This window comes from Saccopteryx bilineata, chromosome 8, assembly GCF_036850765.1.
Source record: "Saccopteryx bilineata isolate mSacBil1 chromosome 8, mSacBil1_pri_phased_curated, whole genome shotgun sequence".
In the NCBI taxonomy this organism is placed as follows: domain Eukaryota; kingdom Metazoa; phylum Chordata; class Mammalia; order Chiroptera; family Emballonuridae; genus Saccopteryx; species Saccopteryx bilineata.
In genome coordinates, this window is record NC_089497.1 from 54463280 (window position 1) to 54484156 (window position 20877).

Sequence of the window (20877 nt, forward strand, 5' to 3'; positions counted from 1 at the left end):
CCCCCACCTCACTTGCCTGATTAGGTTGCAAAAGGCTGTTAAGCTGTGGTGCTGGATTGTTTACACTACCCCCCATGTTCCCCAGAAAGACTGGAGGCAAGTTTCTTCTATCCTTTGTTTGGTGTAAAGTTAAGATGATATGTATGGTGGGAACTTTGGATTGATGACTAAACATAAGGAATTGTCTCTTGAAGCCTTTTGGATTTCTATAAAAGAAGAATATGTGGCAATATCTAAAAAAGCTTTGAACATTTTACTACAATTTTCAACATCCTATTTATGTGAATTAGGATTTTCTACCCTCAACACAAGAGTAAAAGAGAGGAATTCTTCAATGTATTGACGAGGAAATGAGAGTTTGCCTTTCAATTATATGCCCAAACATTGAAGAAATCACTAGGACACATCAGGCTCATGTTTCTCATAAACACAAGAATGAAAAAACTTAACACATTTGCACTGGGACCTGCTGAATTTACTAAATCTTACTAAGAATGTATCTGTATATATATAAAAATAACTTTTGGTCGTTTTCTTTATTTTTTAACCCTTCTTTTTTATGAATTCTAAAAAGCATAACTCAAAAAATGTAACATAAAAATGTTTTTTAATGTCAGAATAAATTTAATTTTATCGTATTTATTTCGTTTAATTTTCACAAAAGCATGCTTGAACTTTATATTCTTTTCCTTAATATTTGACTTAATTATAACATATTTCTCAGAAATTTGTATAGAGAGCGCCTACAATTATTTGTAGGATTTTAAATGCTCCCCGCCTTCAAAAAGTTTGAGAACCACTGGCCTAGAGGCACGACAGACAGAATAAGGAAAACCCAGGGCATCAGCCGTAGAAAGAAGGGCTCAGACAGTAAGGAGGGAAAAAGAGTTAAAAAGATGACAAAGGGAAAGTGGGAGAAAAAAATACAGGGAGGTGGAGAGAGTGCCCTATCTCCACTTAAACACCATGACAACATTCAAGTTGCAAGGCATCTTGAAACTCTAACATTTCCCTAATTTGCTAATTTTGACTCCTTGCTCCTACTTTGTCACTAGGAGTAGGGAGCTATACTGTGTCACTACCATTATCGGGATAAGAGTGGTAGCTGGAGCCTGACTGGTGATGGTGCAGTGGATAGAGCATCGATCCAGGACACTGAGGTCAATGGTTTGAGACCAAAGGTCACTGGCCTGAAGCCCAAGGTCCCTGGTTTGAACAAGGGGTCCCTGGATTAGCCTGACCTCCCCCTCAGGCACATACAAGAAGTAATCAATGGGCCCTGGTCGGTTTGCTCAGTGGTAGAGCGTCAGCTTGGTGTGCAGGAGTCCCAGGTTCGATTCCTGGCCAGGGCACACAGGAGAGGCGCCCATCTGCTTCTCCACCCCTCCCCCTCTCCTTCCTCTCTGTCTCTCTCTTCCCCTCCCACAGCCAAGGCTCCATTCGAGCAAAGTTGGCCCGGGCGCTGGGGATGGCTCCTTGGCCTTTGCCTCAGGCGCTAGAATGGCTCTGGTTGCAACAGAGCGACGCCCCAGATGGGCAGAGCATCGCCCCCTGGTGGGCATGCCGGGTGGATCCCGGTCGGGCACATGCAGGAGTCTGTCTGACTGCCTCCCCGTTTCCAACTTCAGAAAAATACAAAAAAATACAAAAAAATACAAAAAAAAAAAGAAACAGTCAATGAACAACTAAAAATTCCACAACTATGAGTTGATGCTTCTCACTCTCTCTTTTCTCTCTTCTCTCCTTTCCCTCTCTCTCTCTCTTAAAAAGGAAGGAAGGAAGGAGGGGAGGGAGGGAGGGAAGAGAGAGAGAGAGAAAGAAAGAGAGAGAGAGTGGGAGGGAGGGAGGGAGGGAGCAAGCAAGCTGCAATAGGAGGGAGGAGAAACTGGCAGGACCTGAGTTGCTGGGAAGAATGGACAGGTGGCTTTGAGGATGAAAATAGTGGGTTCCACCAGCTACAGACCCCAACCCTGAACCCTGGGCTCCTCATCCCCACCAACTATCACCCTGTTAGGACCCCTGCCTCGCACCCCCAGAGCTGGGAGACCCAATGCAGTCATTGCTTAGACACCATCTCCCTGCCAGGCCTGCAGGAGGGCCTGCTGGGTTGCATGCGGGATTCAAAACATGTTTTCCAGGAGAAACAAGCTGGGACCAGCCATAGTAGCTAATGTCATGAGCAGGAGGATCCTGTCCCACATCCAAACACTGACCAAGAAAATCTGAGCATCCTGCCTGCCTCCTGCTTGCAGTGACTTTTAAATAGGCATTTATTTAAGCTTTAAAGAAACAGAATATGTGCAGGATAAGTTTTTAAATGCCAGTTTCATTTTTTGGTCAAACTCCCTGACCTGTCAGAAACCACCACCTGAGGGGGAATAATCAGATCCAGAGTGAAAGTGATATTCCTCCTTTTCTCCTCATCTCATCAAATACAAACTCAGGCCCCTGTGGCACATCATTTGCTTTGATGTATAAAATTATTTCCATAAAATCACGGAACTACAAAACCTTGGAGCTAAAAATGTTTTAAAATGAGCTAGTCAATTTACCTCATTTTGTGGACAAAAACATGAAAAACAAGAGTAAGTGACTTGAAACAAGGAGCCCAGTCTACAAGAAAGAGGCCAGAAAAAGTGCTGGCCAGCAAGTGCCCACATGGGGTACCTGCCTGGTGGTCGCTGCACCATCCCAGACTCCAAACCACCTGACCAGTAACTTCCAGTGCCCTCTGGAAGAGATCATCAACAGGCCGTTGTTCAGTAAGAAACTGGAGACTGCACATCTCATTTATTTGTCTGCTTAGTCCACATAAATTCACAAACACCACTTTCTAATTTCCAGGGCCTCTGGAAATTGAGCTCTGGGCTCTTGGGTGGGGGATCCTGGGCTCAGGGCAGGAAGGGCTCCTCAGTTCTGACCCCGAGCAGACTGGGCTCTGGTCTTCTGCTTTGCCAGCCTCAGAGACCTTTGATATAACACTGAAGAGGCTCATATGTGACAGGCAGCTAGTGTGAAAACATACTGAACTGTGAAATAACTGCCATGTTGCATCGCTAATTGTTTGTATTGTTAGTACACATTCACACACAATAGTCAAGTAGTTTTATTGCACTCAAAATGATTCCTCTAAAATTAGGTTGCTGTTGGGACAAAGCCAAGTTCAAGAAAACCTGCACTAAGCATGCCAAGCGCTGGACTAGGGGATACTAGAGGCTGAATGACCCAGGCCGCGCTCCCCAGAGCTCACAGCCTGCCAGGTACCAGGGAGCAGACAGGCACCCCTGGCACCCGTGCCATAGGCTGTGTGCTGACATGTGTCATAGTGCCAGTTACTCCCTTTGGCATCTGGCCTCTCTCCACCTATTAATATTTCAGACAGTTTGGATTTGGCTGGATGAGTCACTCGGCACCAACAGCATTTTGAAAGGAAGGAAGCAATGAATAAAGAGCTAAACAGCTGGAGTTCACAAATGTCAGAGTGTTGTGTCTAGGTCACGGAAACGGGCGCTGCATCCCAGATGATGGCCACATCTTTTCTTAGCTGCTGTTTGCATAGTGACTATTCCCAACTCAGCTTCAACTGCCGGCAGCTCTTAATGTCCCTGAAGCCAGGGGTTTACTGCAAACCATAATCTAAAAATATGCTCTCCTTCCGAAACTCATTGACTCACCCCTCTCTTTCATCAATCATACCCAGGGAGCCACCATGTCCGGCGGGTCGTTCCTTCAAGATGTATGAAATGTTTCTTTCTTCCAATCCAACCCTTCCTGCCTGCCCTTTGCACCCTAAACAGTCTAAGCAAGACTGTCTGCAGATTCCTGCAGAAGCCTCCTGGCGGGTCTCCCTTCATTCTGCCTCTCCCCAACCCACATGACCAAGCTCAGACAACACGTACTAACACACATTTCCAGCAGTTGAAGTTTCCTGAACCAAAACACTCAGTGGGATAACAGAAGTGAGTACCAACCTGGAATGACTCCACTGGCTGGGGGACAGGAGACATGACCCTATTCAGCTGGATGGTGGGAAAAGCAGGAGTATAGAGAGTGTACACCCTCCTTGGAAAGCACATGAACAATAACACATCATGATACTTGGAAGAGTTAATGTCTGTACCATCTCTCCACGATACAAGTGAGAAGCCAGGCTACAAATACAGTCCTGAATTACATCTTAGTCACTATTTTCAATGCAACAGAAAATAAAATCATGTCACTATTCTTGTTTAAAAAAGAAAAGAAGGTGGTATGGTACTGAAGTTCTTCTCCCTGTGACTTGAACCACACCTGCCACATCTGTCACACAAGAGATAAACTATTTCCAGCATAGAATCTAGCAACTAAATAGTCACTGATTTAAAGAAGGTACTACGAAAAGTAAATATGCCCTAGGAAAGATCTAGCTTTGTCAGTTCACCTCTTAGACTGCTTCTCTGAACATCAGACATCTTTAGAACACCCAACAAGGTCAGCTTAGAGATATGAGTGTTTGTTTTGTTTTTGTATTTTTTTCTGAAGTTAGAAGTGGGGAGGCAGAGAAACAGACTCCTGCAGGCACCTGACCAGGATCCCCGGCATGCCCACCAGGGGGCGATGCTCTGCCCATCTGAGGCATTGCTCCATTGTCACGGGAGCCATTCTAGTGCCTGAAGCAGAGGCCATGGAGCCATCCTCAGAGCGCGGGCCAACTTTGCTCCAATAGAACATTGGCTGTGGGAGGGGAAGAAAAATGGAGAGAAAGTAGAGGGGGTATGGGGGAGAAGCAAATGGGCACCTCTCCTGTGTGGCCTGGCTGGGAATTGAACCCGGGCCTTCCAGACACTGGGCCAATGCTTACCACTAAGCTAGCCTGCCAGGAAGAGATATGATCTTTTTTTAACATCAATTCATATACAGTGGTACCTTGAGATACGAATTTAATTCGTTCTGTAACCGAGCTCGTAAGTCAGTCAACTCATGTATCAAAATGCCAATACCGGACCCATGTGCCAACGTGCAACTAGCAGCAGCTTCCCGAATCACGACTAGTATCTCAGAATTTCACTCGGATCTCGAACAAAAATACAAACCGAGTCACAGTTCGTATCTTAAAAAATTCATATGTTGCCTGACCTGTGGTGGCGCAGTGGATAAAGCGTCAACCTGGAAATGCTGAGGTTGCCGGTTCGAAACCCTGGGCTTGCTTGGTCAAGGCACATATGGGAGTTGATGCTTCCAGCTCCTCCCCCCCTTCTCTCTCTCTTCTCTCTGTCTCTCCCTCTCCTCTCTAAAAATGAATAAATAAATAAAAAATAAAATAAAAAAATAAATAAAAATTTATAAAAAAAAAATTCATATGTTGATCTGTTCGTATCTCAAGGTACCACAGTAATAGAATACTTGCCACTTTTAAAAAAATGTGCATGCTCCTTCCACACTGATACAAAGCTTACTCTGATGCATTGCTAAGTTAAAAATAAAAAGACACGGGCCCTGGCCAGATGGCTCAGTGGATAAAGCCTCTCCCCTGTGCCCCGAGGCCACAGGTTTCATCCCCAGTCAGAGCACAAACAAGAAGCAGCCAGTGAGTACACAACCAAATGGATCAACTAACTGATATTTCTCTCTCAAATCAATGAAAAAAATTTTTAATTAAAAAGAAGTGTTTAGTGATGCCTTTCAATAAAAATGTGGGAGGAATATTTGTAATATGTGTATAGAAAACACTCTGGATATCTAAGAAACCTACCAGGGATAATCTGTCCAGGGCAGGAGGTCAGGGCAATATTCTGGACCGATGGGCAACAAGAATGGATGAGAGAACTCACTCTATATTTGTTGTGCTTTCAAAGAATTATGTAAGTATATTATTACCTGTTGGAAAATTAATATTTTTAAAAGGCAACTGATTACCTCTATGGTTTTCCTCCATAACTCCAGTCTAATCATGAGGAAAGATATCACAAATCTCAAATGTCTCCTCAAAACTGTCAAGGTCATCAAAAGCAAGGAAAGACTGAGAAAGTATGACAGCCACGAAGAGTCTAAGGAGACATGACAACTCAGTGTGTTGTGGTGTCCTGGGTAAGAAACTGGAACAGAAAAAGGATATTAGGTAAAACCTAAAAAAAATCTAAATAAAGAATGCAGTTCAGTTAATAATAATATGTCAACATGGCTCATTAATTGTAAAAAATACACCAAACTAATGTAAGATGTTAATAACAGACAAAACTATAAGAAAGACAAAACTTTAAGTAAGTATATGGGAACTTTGTACTATCTTCCCAATTTTCTGCAAATCTAAAACTATTTAAAGTTTTTTAAAAGTTAAAGTTTTGGGGTTTTTTTTTAATATCATTGAAACCATGGAGTGGGGTGGGGAAAATCAACTGAGTGCCAACATTGTGGTTTTATCGGGGACCTGGGGTAAGTAGGACAGCAGTCCTTATTTGCACTGTGAGCCATGGGAAGAAGGGGCCATTCTGCTCTCCCTGCAGATGCAGAGAAGCCTTCACTGAGGAGGGGCCATCTGGACTGGGATTATGGGATGAGAGAAAGATATCCCGGGCATGGAAGATTCAAGCATCTGTCTTGCTACTTACTGTCTACATGACTTTGGGCAAGTCACTTTACTTTTCTAACCCTCAGCCTCTTTAAAAAACAACTCAACTAAATGGTTTCTATCATAGATTCTAGTCCCCCTAAAATCTTGACATTTAAATGGGTTCTCTATTCCCACAATGTTTCTTCCTAATAAGCCACATTCAGAGCCCCTGACCCCGAAGCTAGTTACAGAAGGCAACAAAAAGGATGGAACAAAAGCCCCTGTTCCCCCCTCCCCCCGCCATACACACTACCGAGACTGCTGTTCATCTATGCACTCGACAGACATGATTCAGACACTGTTCTAGGCACAGAGGCGGTGGTGGGATTCAGCCAGTTCACACCAGTTCGGCAGAACTGATACCTAATTTTTTGGTTGAGTTCAGCGAACCAGTTGTTAAAAGGGCACTTGTAGTCAGGGTTCTCTCTAAGGTGGATGCCTGGACAGCCACCTGATGTAGAAATCACAAATTTACATTCCTTACTCTTTTTTAACGTTCATCTGCGCACAGCATATTCTAAGTGCCCGTAGTAATGTTCATTCCATCCATAGGTGAAAAAAATTGCAAGTGAGGACGCCAATCAAAAAGCAAAATGGAAATATCTTAAGTAACAGCTTTATTGTTTTTATCAGGTATTATTTAATATTTTTTCATTAATATTTTAAAGCTCTTTCTTAGAACATAATCTAGTTTTGTGTATCTCTCTTTTTTTTTTTTTTTTCATTTTTCTGAAGCTGGAAACAGGGAGAGACAATCAGACAGACTCCCGCATGCGCCCCAGCATGCGCCCCACCGGGATCCACCCGGCACGCCCACCAGGGGCGGTGCTCTGCCCCCCAGGGGGCGATGCTCTGCCCATCCTGGGCGTCGCCATATTGCGACCAGAGCCACTCTAGCGCCTGAGGCAGAGGCCACAGAGCCATGCCCAGCGCCCGGGCCATCTCTGCTCCAATGGAGCCTTGGCTGCGGGAGGGGAAGAGAGAGACAGAGAGGAAAGCGCGGCAGAGGGGTGGAGAAGCAAATGGGTGCTTCTCCTGTGTGCCCTGGCCGGGAATCGAACCCGGGTCCTCCGCACGCTAGGCCGACGCTCTACCGCTGAGCCAACCGGCCAGGGCCTGTGTATCTCTTTTTATCATTCTTATTTAAGTATTAAATGCATGAAATAATAAACTACGTTTAGGTACATTGTTCTGTTATACGCACTTAAAACGGTCATTAGGGCAGAGAACTGGTTAAGTTATTTGAATCCAACCACTGCAGGGAGGATAGGGAGATGGATAAAACTGTTAAACTGCCTGTCTCAGGGAGTTTCTGTCCTGGCTGGGGGAACACCCTCCTTGAGGAAGACAGACATAAATAAGGTAAGCAGGTCTATTAGAAGGTGATGAGAGCTCAAGAGAAAAACTGGGAAGGAAAGGAGAGAGGAAGAAGGCGGGGCAGGAGGGAGTGGCCAGGGACAACTTGGCTGAGTGGGAAATGACTGAGAAAAGGTAGAGGACCCCGCTGGCATCTCTGGGAGGAGAGGGTCCCAGCATAGGGAGGGGCCTGCAGCGGGAACGTGGCGCTGTGCTACAAACAGCAAGGAGGCTTACGTGGCTGGAGTGAAGTGTGTGAGGGGGAGTGGTAAGAAAGATCAAGTCAGGGAAGCTGGGGGACGGGGCAGGGAGAGTTCACGGAGAGCCTGGTGAGACCTGGGCAGGGCTTTTGGAAGCCATTAGCAGTGGTAGTCAACCCAGTCCCTACCGCCCACTAGTGGGCGTCCCAGCTTTCATGGTGGGCGGTAGCGGAGCAACCAAAGTATAAATAAAAAGATAGATTTAACTACAGTAAGTTGTTTTATAAAGATTTATTCTGCCAAACTTAGCGAAATTCCGACATAAAGTACTTGGTGAGTAATTATTATTATATGCTTTAACTTGCTGTAACTCTGCTTTATAAATTTTATAAAGTAAAGTTACTTCCCTACTTTATAAATCACCATTACTGTGGAACCGGTGGGCGGTTAGCAAATTTTACTACTAACGGAGATACAAAAGGGAGCGGTAGGTATAAAAAGGTTGACTACCCCTGGATTAGAGGGTTTCAAGCAGAGTGACAGGATCTGAATTGAGTTTTAACAGAATCACTGAATCAGAGTTGAGAATAACTCAAGGGACAAGTGCAGGAGCTGGTCCCGGCTCTACAAGAGACAAGCAACCATCTGAAAAACTCTGATGGGGATGGGGGAGGGACTCCAGTAAAGAGAGGGCAGGCCACGTGACAGCCCCTCCAAACATTCACCACGAACACCAACAGGGATGTGTAAGGCCTGTCTGAAAGCAAACTTTCCACCATGGGGCCCAGGAATCAAATCCTGCATTGACAGAAGCAAGAAGAAGCCTCATAAATGTACGCCTATAAACTGTTCCTTTACGTTTAAAAGACCATTAATCCCATTCCAACTGGAAAGAAAGAAAACAAACCGTAGCTGTGACTTCCAGAGCCCTCGGCCCCAGCCACAGGAGAATACCTGTGAAAAGGAACGCTACCCCACTAACCAGCTGCACACCAGCACGGGAAAGGACACTATCACTTAAGTACTGTGTAATTGTCCCACATTGTCGCTATCGTTAAAACTTCTCAGAATATGTCCACGTACTAGCTGAAGAAGAAAAAGTAGTTACCAGGGCAGGCAGGCACAAAGGGCCTTTTGCCAGCTACTTAGATATTTTAATTCTCCGTTGCCTCAGTAGCTAAATAAGCCGGGGGAACAAGCAGGAGAGGAATACCAATTAGCGCTAATTAGGCCCTGCCTTCTTCTGCTTCAATCCCCTTTGTAAAAGAGCCCCCTAATTCAAGGATGATGGAGCTAAAATGTAAATACTGAAGGTAAACAGAGTCCACAGACCAGGCCCCCTGTCTGCATGTCACTGTCTTGTCATTTCTAAACCAGTGTCTGATTATCTGAAGAGATCTGCAAACCCACAGCCAAATTCCAACAGCCCCCTCACAGGCAAGGGAAATGGGGGCAGGGGGCGTGCTGCCAACAGGAGTCCACCAAATAGACTAAGGGGCTCTCTGCGGACTTAGAGCATTCTAATTTGCAGGACACTACTAAAGGAACATTTAAGAAATAATAATAAGTTATGATAGCAAACACGATTGTAGTCCTACAGTAAGATCAATACCATATTCCCCATTCCTTGGAGAGCAAGGCCTCACCCCAGAGAAACCCTGCCTTGGTTCTGTGGGGAAAACAGTCCCAGGGTCCTATCCAGAAGCTCTTGACCACGGAATAACGCAGAGAGCAGAGGATAGATAAGCCTGGGATGGGGGGGGGGGTTGTCAGACTGCCAGAGACCGGTTTAAAATGCGTACCCTTAAATTAAAAGTCTGTTTTCAGCTGGATTAAGCACAGAGATGAAAGCGTGATGAAAGCGATAGACCGGCAACTGGGCGATAATGGTCTAAGAACACCCAGGCAGGCATGGCTCGCAGGTCACCTCTCTCTTTCACTGAGCAAGGAAGGTTTTTCTTTCAAATCATGTTTCTAGTAGCAAGACAGAAATAACCTGTGGAGAAAGTACCTGCAGGGCTTCAAGAAAGAAAAGAAAGTAAGAAAGAGAAAAGAAGCACTGTTTCAAACTATGGTTGAAGTTGGTTCAGCACCACTGGGAAACTAGCAGAACTCAGGGATGTGAGTGAGCCCCTTCCAGCCTGGAGAAGTTGCAGGGCATAAGAGATAAATAACGAGGCCCTGGCCAGTTGGCTCAGTGGTAGAGCGTCGGCCTGGCGTGCAGGAGTCCCAGGTTTGATTCCCGGCCGGGGCACAGAGGAGAAGTGCCCATCTGCTTCTCCACCCCTCCCCCTCTCCTTCCTCTCTGTCTCTCTCTTCCCCTCCCGCAGCCAGGGCTCCATTGGAGCAAAGTTGGCCCGGGCGCTGAGGATGGCTCTGTGCCCTCTGCCTCAGGTGCTAGAATGGCTCTGATTGCGGCAGAGCGACACCCCCAGATGGACAGAGCATCGCCCCCTGGTGGGCATGCCAGGTGGATCCCGGTCAGGCGCATGCAGGAGTCTGTCTGTCTGCCTACCCGTTTCCAGCTTCGGAAAAATACAAAAAAAAAAAAAAAGAGAGAGAGAGATAAATAATAGGTCTGGAGGTGGGCAATGGACTTGCACCACTCTTCTGGTGGTCCACCAGAGGCTGGCTGAGTTCTCAGAAAGTGCCAGAAAAAACGGGAAAGCTGAAGGAGTTGAAAGTATCCCCATGGCTCAAGGCCTGTTTCCTATCTAAGATGTGTTATGTAGGACAAAGGGCACTAGGCCTAAAAAATCTTGAGGTTGGTGGACAAGTCACTTCACACTCTTGGGAGAAATGAAGATCATTGTAAGGATGTATATGAACTTCGAAACAAAACAAAAAACAAAAATCACAACGCAAATGAAAAAAATTATATTGAAAGAATTCTTTGCAACTGGAAATGTGAGTTTTTATTAAAATCACAGAATGTCAAAGTGTAAGGGAACTTAACAGTCATTTCCTTTAGTAGTTCCTCATTTTTCAATTTCACAGAACAATCAAGAACAGAGCAAAACAGGAAAAAAGGGAAATTTCTATTGGATTGCCAGATATTTTTTTCATTTTGTCAAAAATAAAAAAACTACCCTCTGTTACCACTTTAAATCATTAAGTTTTCCACTAAAAATAAAAAAGAATTTCAAATTAAAGGACAGTTCTTGCAAAGCAGGGGACTGGTTGGCAAATATACACTCCTATGTATAACACAGGCTTCATCTTCTTTTTCTCTGCATTTCCCTGGGGACCCATGAAAATATAAGTGATGGGCACAGGTTGCCAGATAGGTGTTTGGAAACCACTTTTCTAGTCCAAGCTCTGGAGTGATTATTGTCCCTTAAAAGAAACCTAGCTAGCCTGACCAGGCGGTGGCGCAGTGGATAGAGCATCCGACAGGGATGTGAAGGACCCAGGTTTGAGACCCCAAGGTCTCCAGCTTGAGCGTGGACTCATCTGGTTTGAGCGAAGCTCACCAGCTCGGACCCAAGGTCTCTGGCTTGAGAAAGGGGTTCCTTGGTCTGCTGTGGCCCCACAGTCGGGGCAAGTGTGAAGGAGCGGTGAGGGTGTCGCAACAAAAAACTAATGATTGATGCTTCTCATCTCTCTCCCTTCCTGTCTTGTCTGTCTGTCCCTATCTATACCTCTCTCTGACTGTCTCTGTAAATAAATAAATAAATAAATACTCTTAAAAAAAGAAAGAAAGAAACCTAGCTACAGTATTGTTCGAATTAGGGCCTGAAATAAGTTTTTCGTTTGCCCAGATTCCTCCTATACTCTCGCACAGAAACCTCCGCTGACTTATATAAATGAGACATTGTAGGGGGGACTGCCCTGCCCTCCCTTGGCAGCCAGGCATTTGGCTCACAAGAGGGAATGGAGCACCCCATCACAATGATTTCCTAGAGAAAAGGAGAAAGTCTGGGGCTTCCTGTATTTTTTGGAGGCGGTGGGGGTAGCTCATCTGCCTCGAAGCCCCAGCACCCGGCAGAGCATCCTTCCTTGGGGCCCTCTGGCTGTCAAGTCCAGCCCTCTCCCAAATCCAGAAACTTAAAGCAGGTAACACACTGCCAGCCAGCCCAGAGCAGTGTCACGCTAATGCAATCAATCACTCAGCCTGCTCTCCGCTCCAGAAGACTCCCGAGTTAGGGGAGTGTGCGGCACGGAGTGTGTGTAAATTCTGGGATAAAGCCAGGCAGAGGAATCAAATCGCAAAGTCCCAGGTGGGTCTGTGGCTTGGGACGCGCGGGTCTCCCCTCGGGTTTGCGGCTTCTTGGGGGAGGAAGCAGAGAGATTATACATTTAAACTTTAAATTTTAAAGGACCGCGGTTGCCCTGGGCGCAGTGAAACTCTCGGATTCGCTAAGGGGGCCTGAACACCCGCAGTTCCAGGAGTCTAGCCCTCCGGGGTAGCCGTGGCTCCCCGCTTTGGCAACAGCGAAGACTCCGGGTCTCGCACTTCCAACTGCCCTTCGCCGACCGGTCCCCAGGTCACTGGCAGCATCACTTGGCGCCTCCTAGCAGCCCGCTGGCCCCCCGGCTGGCCACAAGGGCCGCTTTGTGCCAGGGAGTGCAGCTCCCCGGCCCCAGCGCAGGGCCGGCTAAGGCCCTCTCCGCGCACGGGGCGCGGGCGCACGCAGACTGGGTCAGCAGACGGGCAAGGCTGTTTACAAATGAAGGGAAGGCTCCTCCTCAGCCCAGGAGAGGACCGGCGGCCGACAAAACCGCAGCGGGACTGCGCGGGGTGACGCTCGTAGTTCGGGAGCCCCGCCACCGGGCCCAACCCCGGCGGTTCGCCCACCTGAGTGGGCTTATAAGGCGCTTTCCACTCTCAGGCACTGCCTCTCAACCCAGCCCCTCCAAAACACCAGCGGGAGGCTCTGTGCGCAACAAAGTTTCTTTCTGCACAGCAGGCGACAACGGCTTACCTGGGAGCCTGGGCACGAGGGCGCAGAGCCAAAGGAGGCAGGCGTACAGGGGCGCCGGGGCCCGCGGCATGGTGGGGGCGCCCGCCTCAGCGGCAGCAGGCGTCCGAGATTGGTGCGCGGGGACCGAGGGCCGGGGGCCGCAGCCGCATGCCAGGCTCGCAGCCGGGGCTCACAGTGCCTGGGGCCGGGCGGGAGTCGGTGGCGGCTGCGCTGGTCCGCGCCCTGCCGCCACCATCCCACCCACAGCGCTCGCAGCGGAGTCCCGGAGCCGCCGCTGCCCTGGGTCACCGGCCGGGATGCCTCGGGTGTCGCCGCTCGGGGCAGCCCCGGTAGGCGGCTCCAGGCAGGGGAGGGGCTAGCTCCACGCTGCTGCCGCAACTTGGGCTCCGGGACGCGTCCCGCGCTGAAGCACCCCCGCGCGCTCGCACACCCTAACCTTCGCCTCCGCCCCTTCCCTTCCTCCCTCCGGCCCGCCAGGATCCACTTTCCTCCTCTCTTTCTCCACCCCTTCTCCCCTGTTCCAGGCCCCCGCCCGCTGCCACACGGTCAGTTTACGGCGGGGCGGGGCGTGCTTCGGGCCGGGCCAGCTCCGCCCCTGCGCGGGGACCGCCCGGGGACGCGAGGCGGCGAGCGTCCAGGTGGAAGTCCCTTCCGGCGCACTTGGGGCAGGGGTTCTAAATCGCTGGGTAGGGTCTGGCTTGGCTTTCTCAGCAGGGGCGCTACCGGAAGGGGGCGGGGCACTCTCCACTCCGCGAGCAGAGATTACTTTGGGGGGCTCAACTTCAGAAGGAAGGGCAGGTATGGGCGATCGGTGCCGTGGCCGTCTTCTAAAGCCTCGCCTTCGGCCCCACGCTCGCCGGAGGAGGGACCGCGGTTTCTGTGCGTGTAACCGCGAGGCGACGAACTTGATGGAAAAGGGAGGGCACGTGGGACGTGGAGCCCACTTTTTCCTCATTAACGTTTTGCCCTTTTCAGGGATTCGTGACTGGCCAAGGTGCAGCTATTCTTTGTTTTTCTTATCTCGATACACTGGCGGTTTCCGTAAAACCATACGGATCAACTCAAAAACAGCTGCTCAGACGAAATTTCACCTTACCCTTTATGTCTGAGCTGGTTCTGAAATAACTGGTTAGGTTTGGGGATAGGGAGCTTCGGCCCCTGACTACGCATGGGAAGGACCAAGTGGGCCTTAGCTGGACTAATGAATGGGTTAAGAATAGAAAAGCAGAAGAAAACAGCACACTGCTAGCCAGGCACTGTACTAAATACTTTACCATGTTAACTCATGCAATCCTGGCAACCGTGCTATTATCTGGATGGGAAAACTGAAGCACGGAGGGGTCAACTTGCCAGAAGTGACAGTGATAGGATGCCTTGTCCAAAAGTTCAGAATGTTTTGATAAAAACAAGCAGTAAGGAGTAGAGAGCAAAATGACCTGGCCTTTGCAGGTCAGGAACCAGTTGTACAGATGTCTCCCGGGGCCAGGCAGGGGATGTTCTAACTGCCCAGATTAGGGAGTTTGGAGTTCAATCTTTATTTATGCTCCAACTCCCACCACCACCAACACTACCACCCCCATGCCCAAGAGAGAGTCAACTTTTAGTTCACTGTACCTAGAGGCAAAACTCCAGGTTTTGCTGAAAGCCAGTGCTTCATCCTTAATTTGTATGCAAATATCATTTACCCCATAGCATCTCCTTGTTCCTTTGTTCAGAAGTAAAAGTCATGCTTGTCTTTAAACGTTTTCCAGTAAAATTGGTGCTGCAGAGGCTGTGCCAGGTTTCTCTTGGGCCTTTCTGCCTCTCTTGGAAGTGGCCTTGGGCTACTCTTATCCAACCTTGAGAGGCAATGATTATAAATAATGGGAATCCAGTAAAAGAGTTTGAACTAGGAGGTATCCTTTGGTAGGTGGTGATTTTAAAAGATTTGTATGGCACGGTTGTAAAGGATGTATTAGGTGGAAGGAAGTTAAGTCTTGTAAAATATTGCGCAAAGTACAATAAAAACTCGCATTTATCAGGCATCCTCGGAGTTTAGGCCCTGTGGTGTCTGGGGTTCTATTGCACCACCTGCCCCGCCCCAGCATGGCGCTTCACTATTCAAACCAACGCAGAGCTCTGTTCACCTGGACAGCACGTGCAAAGAGCTGCAATCCATTCTGCCCCCAGCCTGTCCCACCTGGTGTTTCCGTACCTGCCCAGACCTGCCATAAGCCACTGAATCCCAAGTGATGACAACCTTCTTCCATGCTCCATTATCTTAGAACTGGTTTGGAAATGCCTTTTCTAATTCCTCTGAAGCTTTTGCTTTCTGGATTGTAGCTATTTTCCCTGTCCAAGAACCCTTCCTTCTGAAGCTGGAGGATGAAAGTGCCCTTCAAATGCTTTGACTCTTTCAAATCAACAAAGTCAGGGTGCACAGATGCCCCCTCCGGAGGAGATAAGGCAGTACTTCCCAGAGTCACTGGAACAGTTACTTTGTGGCTGCCTCGGGAACACTCAATTTCTGATCATTGCTGAGCTTACGGGCCCAAAGGTAGCTGCTTATTGGATAGGGTTTGACTCAAGGTTTTGAGCACAGATAATCCAGAGAAATTTTCTTTTTTTCCTTTTTTTAGATTTTATTTATTCATTTTGAGAGAGAGAGGAGAGAGAGAAGGGGGGCGGAGCAGGAAGCATCAATTCACATAGTATGTGCCGTGACCAGGCAAGCCTGGGATTCCTAACTGGCAAACCTCAGCATTCAGGTTGAAGCTTTATCCACTGCACCACCACAGGTCAGGCAGAAGTTTTGTTTCTTATTAGTTTTAAAATAAGGTTAGTTCCTCAAAAGGTGAAACATAGAATCATGCATGATATGATCCAGCAACTGAGTTCTAGTATATGCCCTTTAAATTGAAAACTGGGACTCAAACAGATATTTGTACACCCACGTTCACAGCAGCATTATTCACAATAGTCGAAATGTGGAAGCAACTTAAAAGTCCATCAACTGATGAATGGATAAATAAATTGTAGTATCTACATAAAATGAACTATTTTTCAGTCTTAAAAAGGAATTGAATTCTGATACATGCTATAACATGGATGGACCTTGAAAACATTATGCTAAGTGAAGTAAGCAAGAAGCAAGACACAAAAGGACAAATATCATATAATTCTACATATGAGCGTACCTAGAATAGGCAAATTCATAGTCAAAGTATAATAGAGGTTACCAGAGCTTGAAGAGAAGAAGAATGAAGAGTTATTCATTAGTGGGTATAGAATTTTAGTTTGGGATAATAAAGTTTTGGAAATGGATTGTGGTGATGGTTACACACGTTGTAAGTGTACGTAATACTACTGAATTGTGTACTTAAAAATTGTTAAAATGGTAAACTTTATATATTTCTCACCATAACTTTAAAAAATACCTAACAATCAGATTAGTTAAAACTTTTCTTTCACAGTTAAGATTTACATGTTAACTTACTCCCACAGTGAGTTATCATATTGTGCAATTCAGTTTATAATCCAGGTCGAGAATATTTTTTTTAAAAAGGAATATTTTAGTGGCCCTGGCTGGGTGGCTCCATGGATAAAGCATTGACCTGGTATGCCAGAGGTCGCATGTTCAACCCCCAGTCAGGGCATGTTTGAGAAGTCATCACTGAGTACACAACTAAATGAAGCAACAAGTTGATGTTTCTCTCTCTCATCAAGGAAAACATTTTTTTAAAAGAACATTTTAGTGATTCACAGCTGCAATTTAATGTGCAGGGGAATAATAAGTTTGGAGGGGGGAAGACAACAATCTTACAGTATTCATAAGTAATTTAAGTAATTTGCTTATTTTACTCTGCTTTTAATAGTTATGCCTGCACTTTGTCACAGTGCAAGAAATGCATGGCCTTGGTGATGGAATACTATAAAATTCTTGTGCAGCAATATATACATTTTTCTTCAATGTTAACAGTAACTTTTTATTTTAAAAATACTAAATTATATTCCTTTTTATAGGAAAATGTTCTTTATAGCTTTTTCTTCTCCTGTGTACCATGGTCCTGGTTAGGAAAAAATAATCCCTGTGCCAGCGCCCTGTACGGGCAGGCAAGGACAGACCTAATAGCAACATTCAGATAATGGGTGAACAAGGGAGATGGACAGAGGACAAGCCACGGCGCCATTTTGGTGAAAAGAGTGTATTATGTTAACTAACATAGTCTATCCCTCGGTAATGTTTGCTTGCTTGCTTTGGGGTCGAGCATGCACATTGTGGTTATGCCACACCCAAGTAGGTGGAATTTCACATTGAGAAGGCAAATAAAAAACAGGTCTTGACAGAGATTTCCAACAATAGTGAAAGGTGTTTCTCTTTGTCGTTTTTGCTTTTAACAACAAATGTAGCTATGAGTCATAGAAATATATATTTCTCTGAAATTATTAAGAAGCATTTTAGCCCTTGCTGTGTTGCTGAGTTGGTTAGAGCATTGTCCCAATATGCAAAGGTTGAGGGTTTTACCCCACATCAGGGCACATCCAATGAATGCATAAATAAGTGGAACAACAAATCATGTTTCTCTCTCCCTCTCTTTCTGAAATCTATAAATTTTTAAAAAGCATTGAAACTTATCTAAGGAGTAGCTGGCACAGCATTGGCAAATAGTTCCTGTGTTTTCAACCTCTCTATTGATACAATTATCAATGCTGAAAACATTCATTAATTGTTATATCTTTCTGAAAGCAATTTTTAAAAAGTGAATTTGGAAATATTTTAAGATTATATATTCCAGATGAAATGTATGTTTTTCAGTTATCATAAACAGAAATATTTTAAAACAATATTCATTAATAAGATTACAGTAAAAGTATGATATTTTTCAATTAATTTTGGCATGTTTGCTTTCTTTTTAGAAAAATTTTCATTAAAATCATTTTGGGGCTTAGACCCAGAAGAAACTGCTCAAGTCTCTAAATGCCCCTCATTGCTCTAGCCAACCTGTCACAATTTCTTTCTCTGTTTCTAGAAGTTTTGCACACCACCTAAAGAGCCTAGATTCTATTCCAGTTCTTTCAACAGAAAGTTCAATGAATGAATACAAGTGCGCATGCGTACGCACGCATACACATACACACACCTTTGTAATGAATCACAGCTGGAAGCTTCTAGAGTAAATGCCAGGATACGAAAGGATTAGGGAATGGAGAAGGGGTACAGAACAGGCACTGTCTATGCAGAGATGTCCCAAGGAGAAATGTCACAGAGTAGGAGGACGGGACAGGGCAGTGAGCCTTGCAGACACGGGCAGGGACAGAGATCTCTGACAACTGGAAGGAAGAAGCCAGTAACTTGGGAATGCTTTTGGAAGCTGAGCCAGCATTCCTCCTTGGCTACCTGAATACCACTTTGTTTTTTTGTACTCCATTCCCTTCTTTGTCACCCCACTCTTCCTTCTTGCCTCTCTCCTCTGCCTTGTCGTAGGCCTATCAGTAGTCCTGAAGACTATACTTAGCTACCAGTTCAGCAGCTTTTCAAAAGGTGAGATGAAAAGCTTCTGAACCCCACTCCTTCCTGAGGGCCCTGGTTGGGGTGGGCAGGGGGAGTGGAGACTGAGCAGCTGCTCAAGGACTGGGTCTGCAAGAAGCCATCAGCCACCAGCCTGGGACCAGTGTGCAGACGCTGCTAACCCTTTTCTAGAATATAGCTTTTTATATTCAATTGCTGGGGGTGAGGGGGGAGAACTAGAAATCTGGACTCAGAATCCAAAAAATCAAGTTCCAGGCTTCAAATGCTATCAACTACTTGAGCAACCGCACAACTGCCTGCCCCTTTGTGGAATTGGGTCTGCTCATTTGGAAAGCAAAGGGTCTGGTTCATGCCAGAGCTGGCTCTATAATTACTACCTATGAAGTCAAATGTGCTTAGTGCTTGGCAGTGGGATCTGGTTTACATAACCTGTTCTACCAACTAAATATTGTCCTTCAAAAAACCACTGCCCTTTCACAGATGGTGTAATGTGTTGTTGTTTTTTTTAACATGTTCTCTCTGTGAGAAGACTGTGACAGATTGCCTTGAGTGTAAACCCTGAAAATGATCACATCACCTCTTTAAATGGTGCCCCAAGGAGCCTCCATCAGTTCCCTCGCTAGTCTACTTCAGTATTTAATCATCATTCACAGCAAATTCTTCATTCCATGTAACCCAAGCTCATTCTTTAATAGTTTCATCTTCTCCCAGCTCAAGCAGAGATAGATCACCATCCCCTCTAATGCTTCAGACACCATAAAATAAAACATGATTCCTGCTGTACTGTCAGAGGACCCTCCCAGGTTCAACTAAGCACTAAGATTCAGTAGCACTCCAGAGGCCACACTCGGCTTCAGTCAACTCAAACAGACATAGGGAGGGGCCGCACTGACTAGCATGTCAGCATTAAGAGTTCATCTTGCAAGAGCTTTGTTCCCAGTCTGGCATAACAGTCAGCTCAGGAGATCCGTGTTGCTCATGAGGTATAAGAGCCTTCCTACCTTAGAAACCATTATATTCTGTAGTAACTCCATAGATTCCTAACAAAATACAGGCACAGTTTAAAAAGTCATCATACTCAGAGAGGCCCAAAAGATGGTGCCCAGCTAGCTGCATATAGTTCATGGAAATTGATGCTGTAAAACATACCTTATTCTCTGCATTTGGACATTGGTGCTCAGAGAAGTGATGATAATACGCAATAGAGCCAAGATCTCATGACTTTAAGCTCCACTCTTCTTTCTATTATATCACAGCTGCTTCATTTTGAATGGAATTTCTGATCTTCACTGTGACTACGACATAGCCTTAACACAATATGGGTATATTTAAAATAAATATAATTTGAAAAAATAATGACTGAAAACTTCCCTAACCAGGTAAAGGAAAAAGACATACAAGTTCAGGAAGCACAGAGTCTCAAACAAGATGAACCCAAGGTGGCCTATACCAAGACACATCATTATTAAAATGGTAAAAGTTAAAGACAAAGAGAAAATCTTAAAAGTAGCAAAAGAAAAGCAGTTTGTTAAATACAAAGAAACTCCCACAAGACTGTCAATTTCTCAACAGAATCTGTGTGTGTGTGTGTGTGTGTGTGTGTGTGTGTGTGTGTGTGTAGGTGAGAGAGGGACAGACAGACAGGAAGGCTGAGAGATGAGAAGCATAAACTCATTCATTGATTGCTTTTTCCTATGTGCCTTGACTATAGGAGCTCCAGGTGAGCCAGTAACCCCTTGCTCAAGCCAGTGACCTAGGGCTTCAAGCCAGTGATCTCTGGGCTTAAGCCAGCAGCCATGAAGTCATGTATATGATCTCATGCTCAAGCAAGTTGGTAGCCCACACTCAAGCCAGATGAACCCATGCTTAAGCGGGATAAGCCTGTGCTCAAGCCAGCAACCTTGGGGTTTTAAACCTAGGTCCTCAGCATCCCAGGTTGACACTCTATCCACTGTGCCAACTCCTGGTCAGGCAACAGAAACTCTTCAAGCTGTAAAGAATTGCTATGAAATACTTAAAGTGATTAAAAGCAGGGATCTACAACCAAGGCTACCATACCCAGCAAGGTTATCATTTAAAATTGAAGGAGACAGCCTGACCAGTGGTGGCACAGTGGATAAAGTGTCAACCTGGAAACACTGAGGTTGCCAGTTCAAAACCCTGGGCTTGCCTGGTCAAGGCACATATGGGAGTTGATACTTCTAGCTCATCCCCCCTTCTCTCTCTCTCTCTCTCTCTCTCTCTCTCTCCCCTTCTCTATAATGAATAAATAAAATCTTTAAAAAAAATTGAAGGAGA

At 45.9% G+C, this 20877-nt stretch overlaps 1 protein-coding gene across 1 annotated transcript in view; it reads right to left on the reverse strand.

The window, feature by feature from the left end:
* Positions 1-13590, reverse strand: part of ITGB5 (integrin subunit beta 5) — a 144903-nt gene extending 131313 nt beyond the window's left edge. The window contains exon 1 of the mRNA XM_066240754.1: positions 13071-13590. Within this exon, the coding sequence (XP_066096851.1) occupies positions 13071-13140 (70 nt within the window). The 5' untranslated portion in view covers positions 13141-13590. The remainder of the gene's footprint in view (positions 1-13070) is intronic.
* Positions 13591-20877: the final 7287 nt, after the last annotated feature.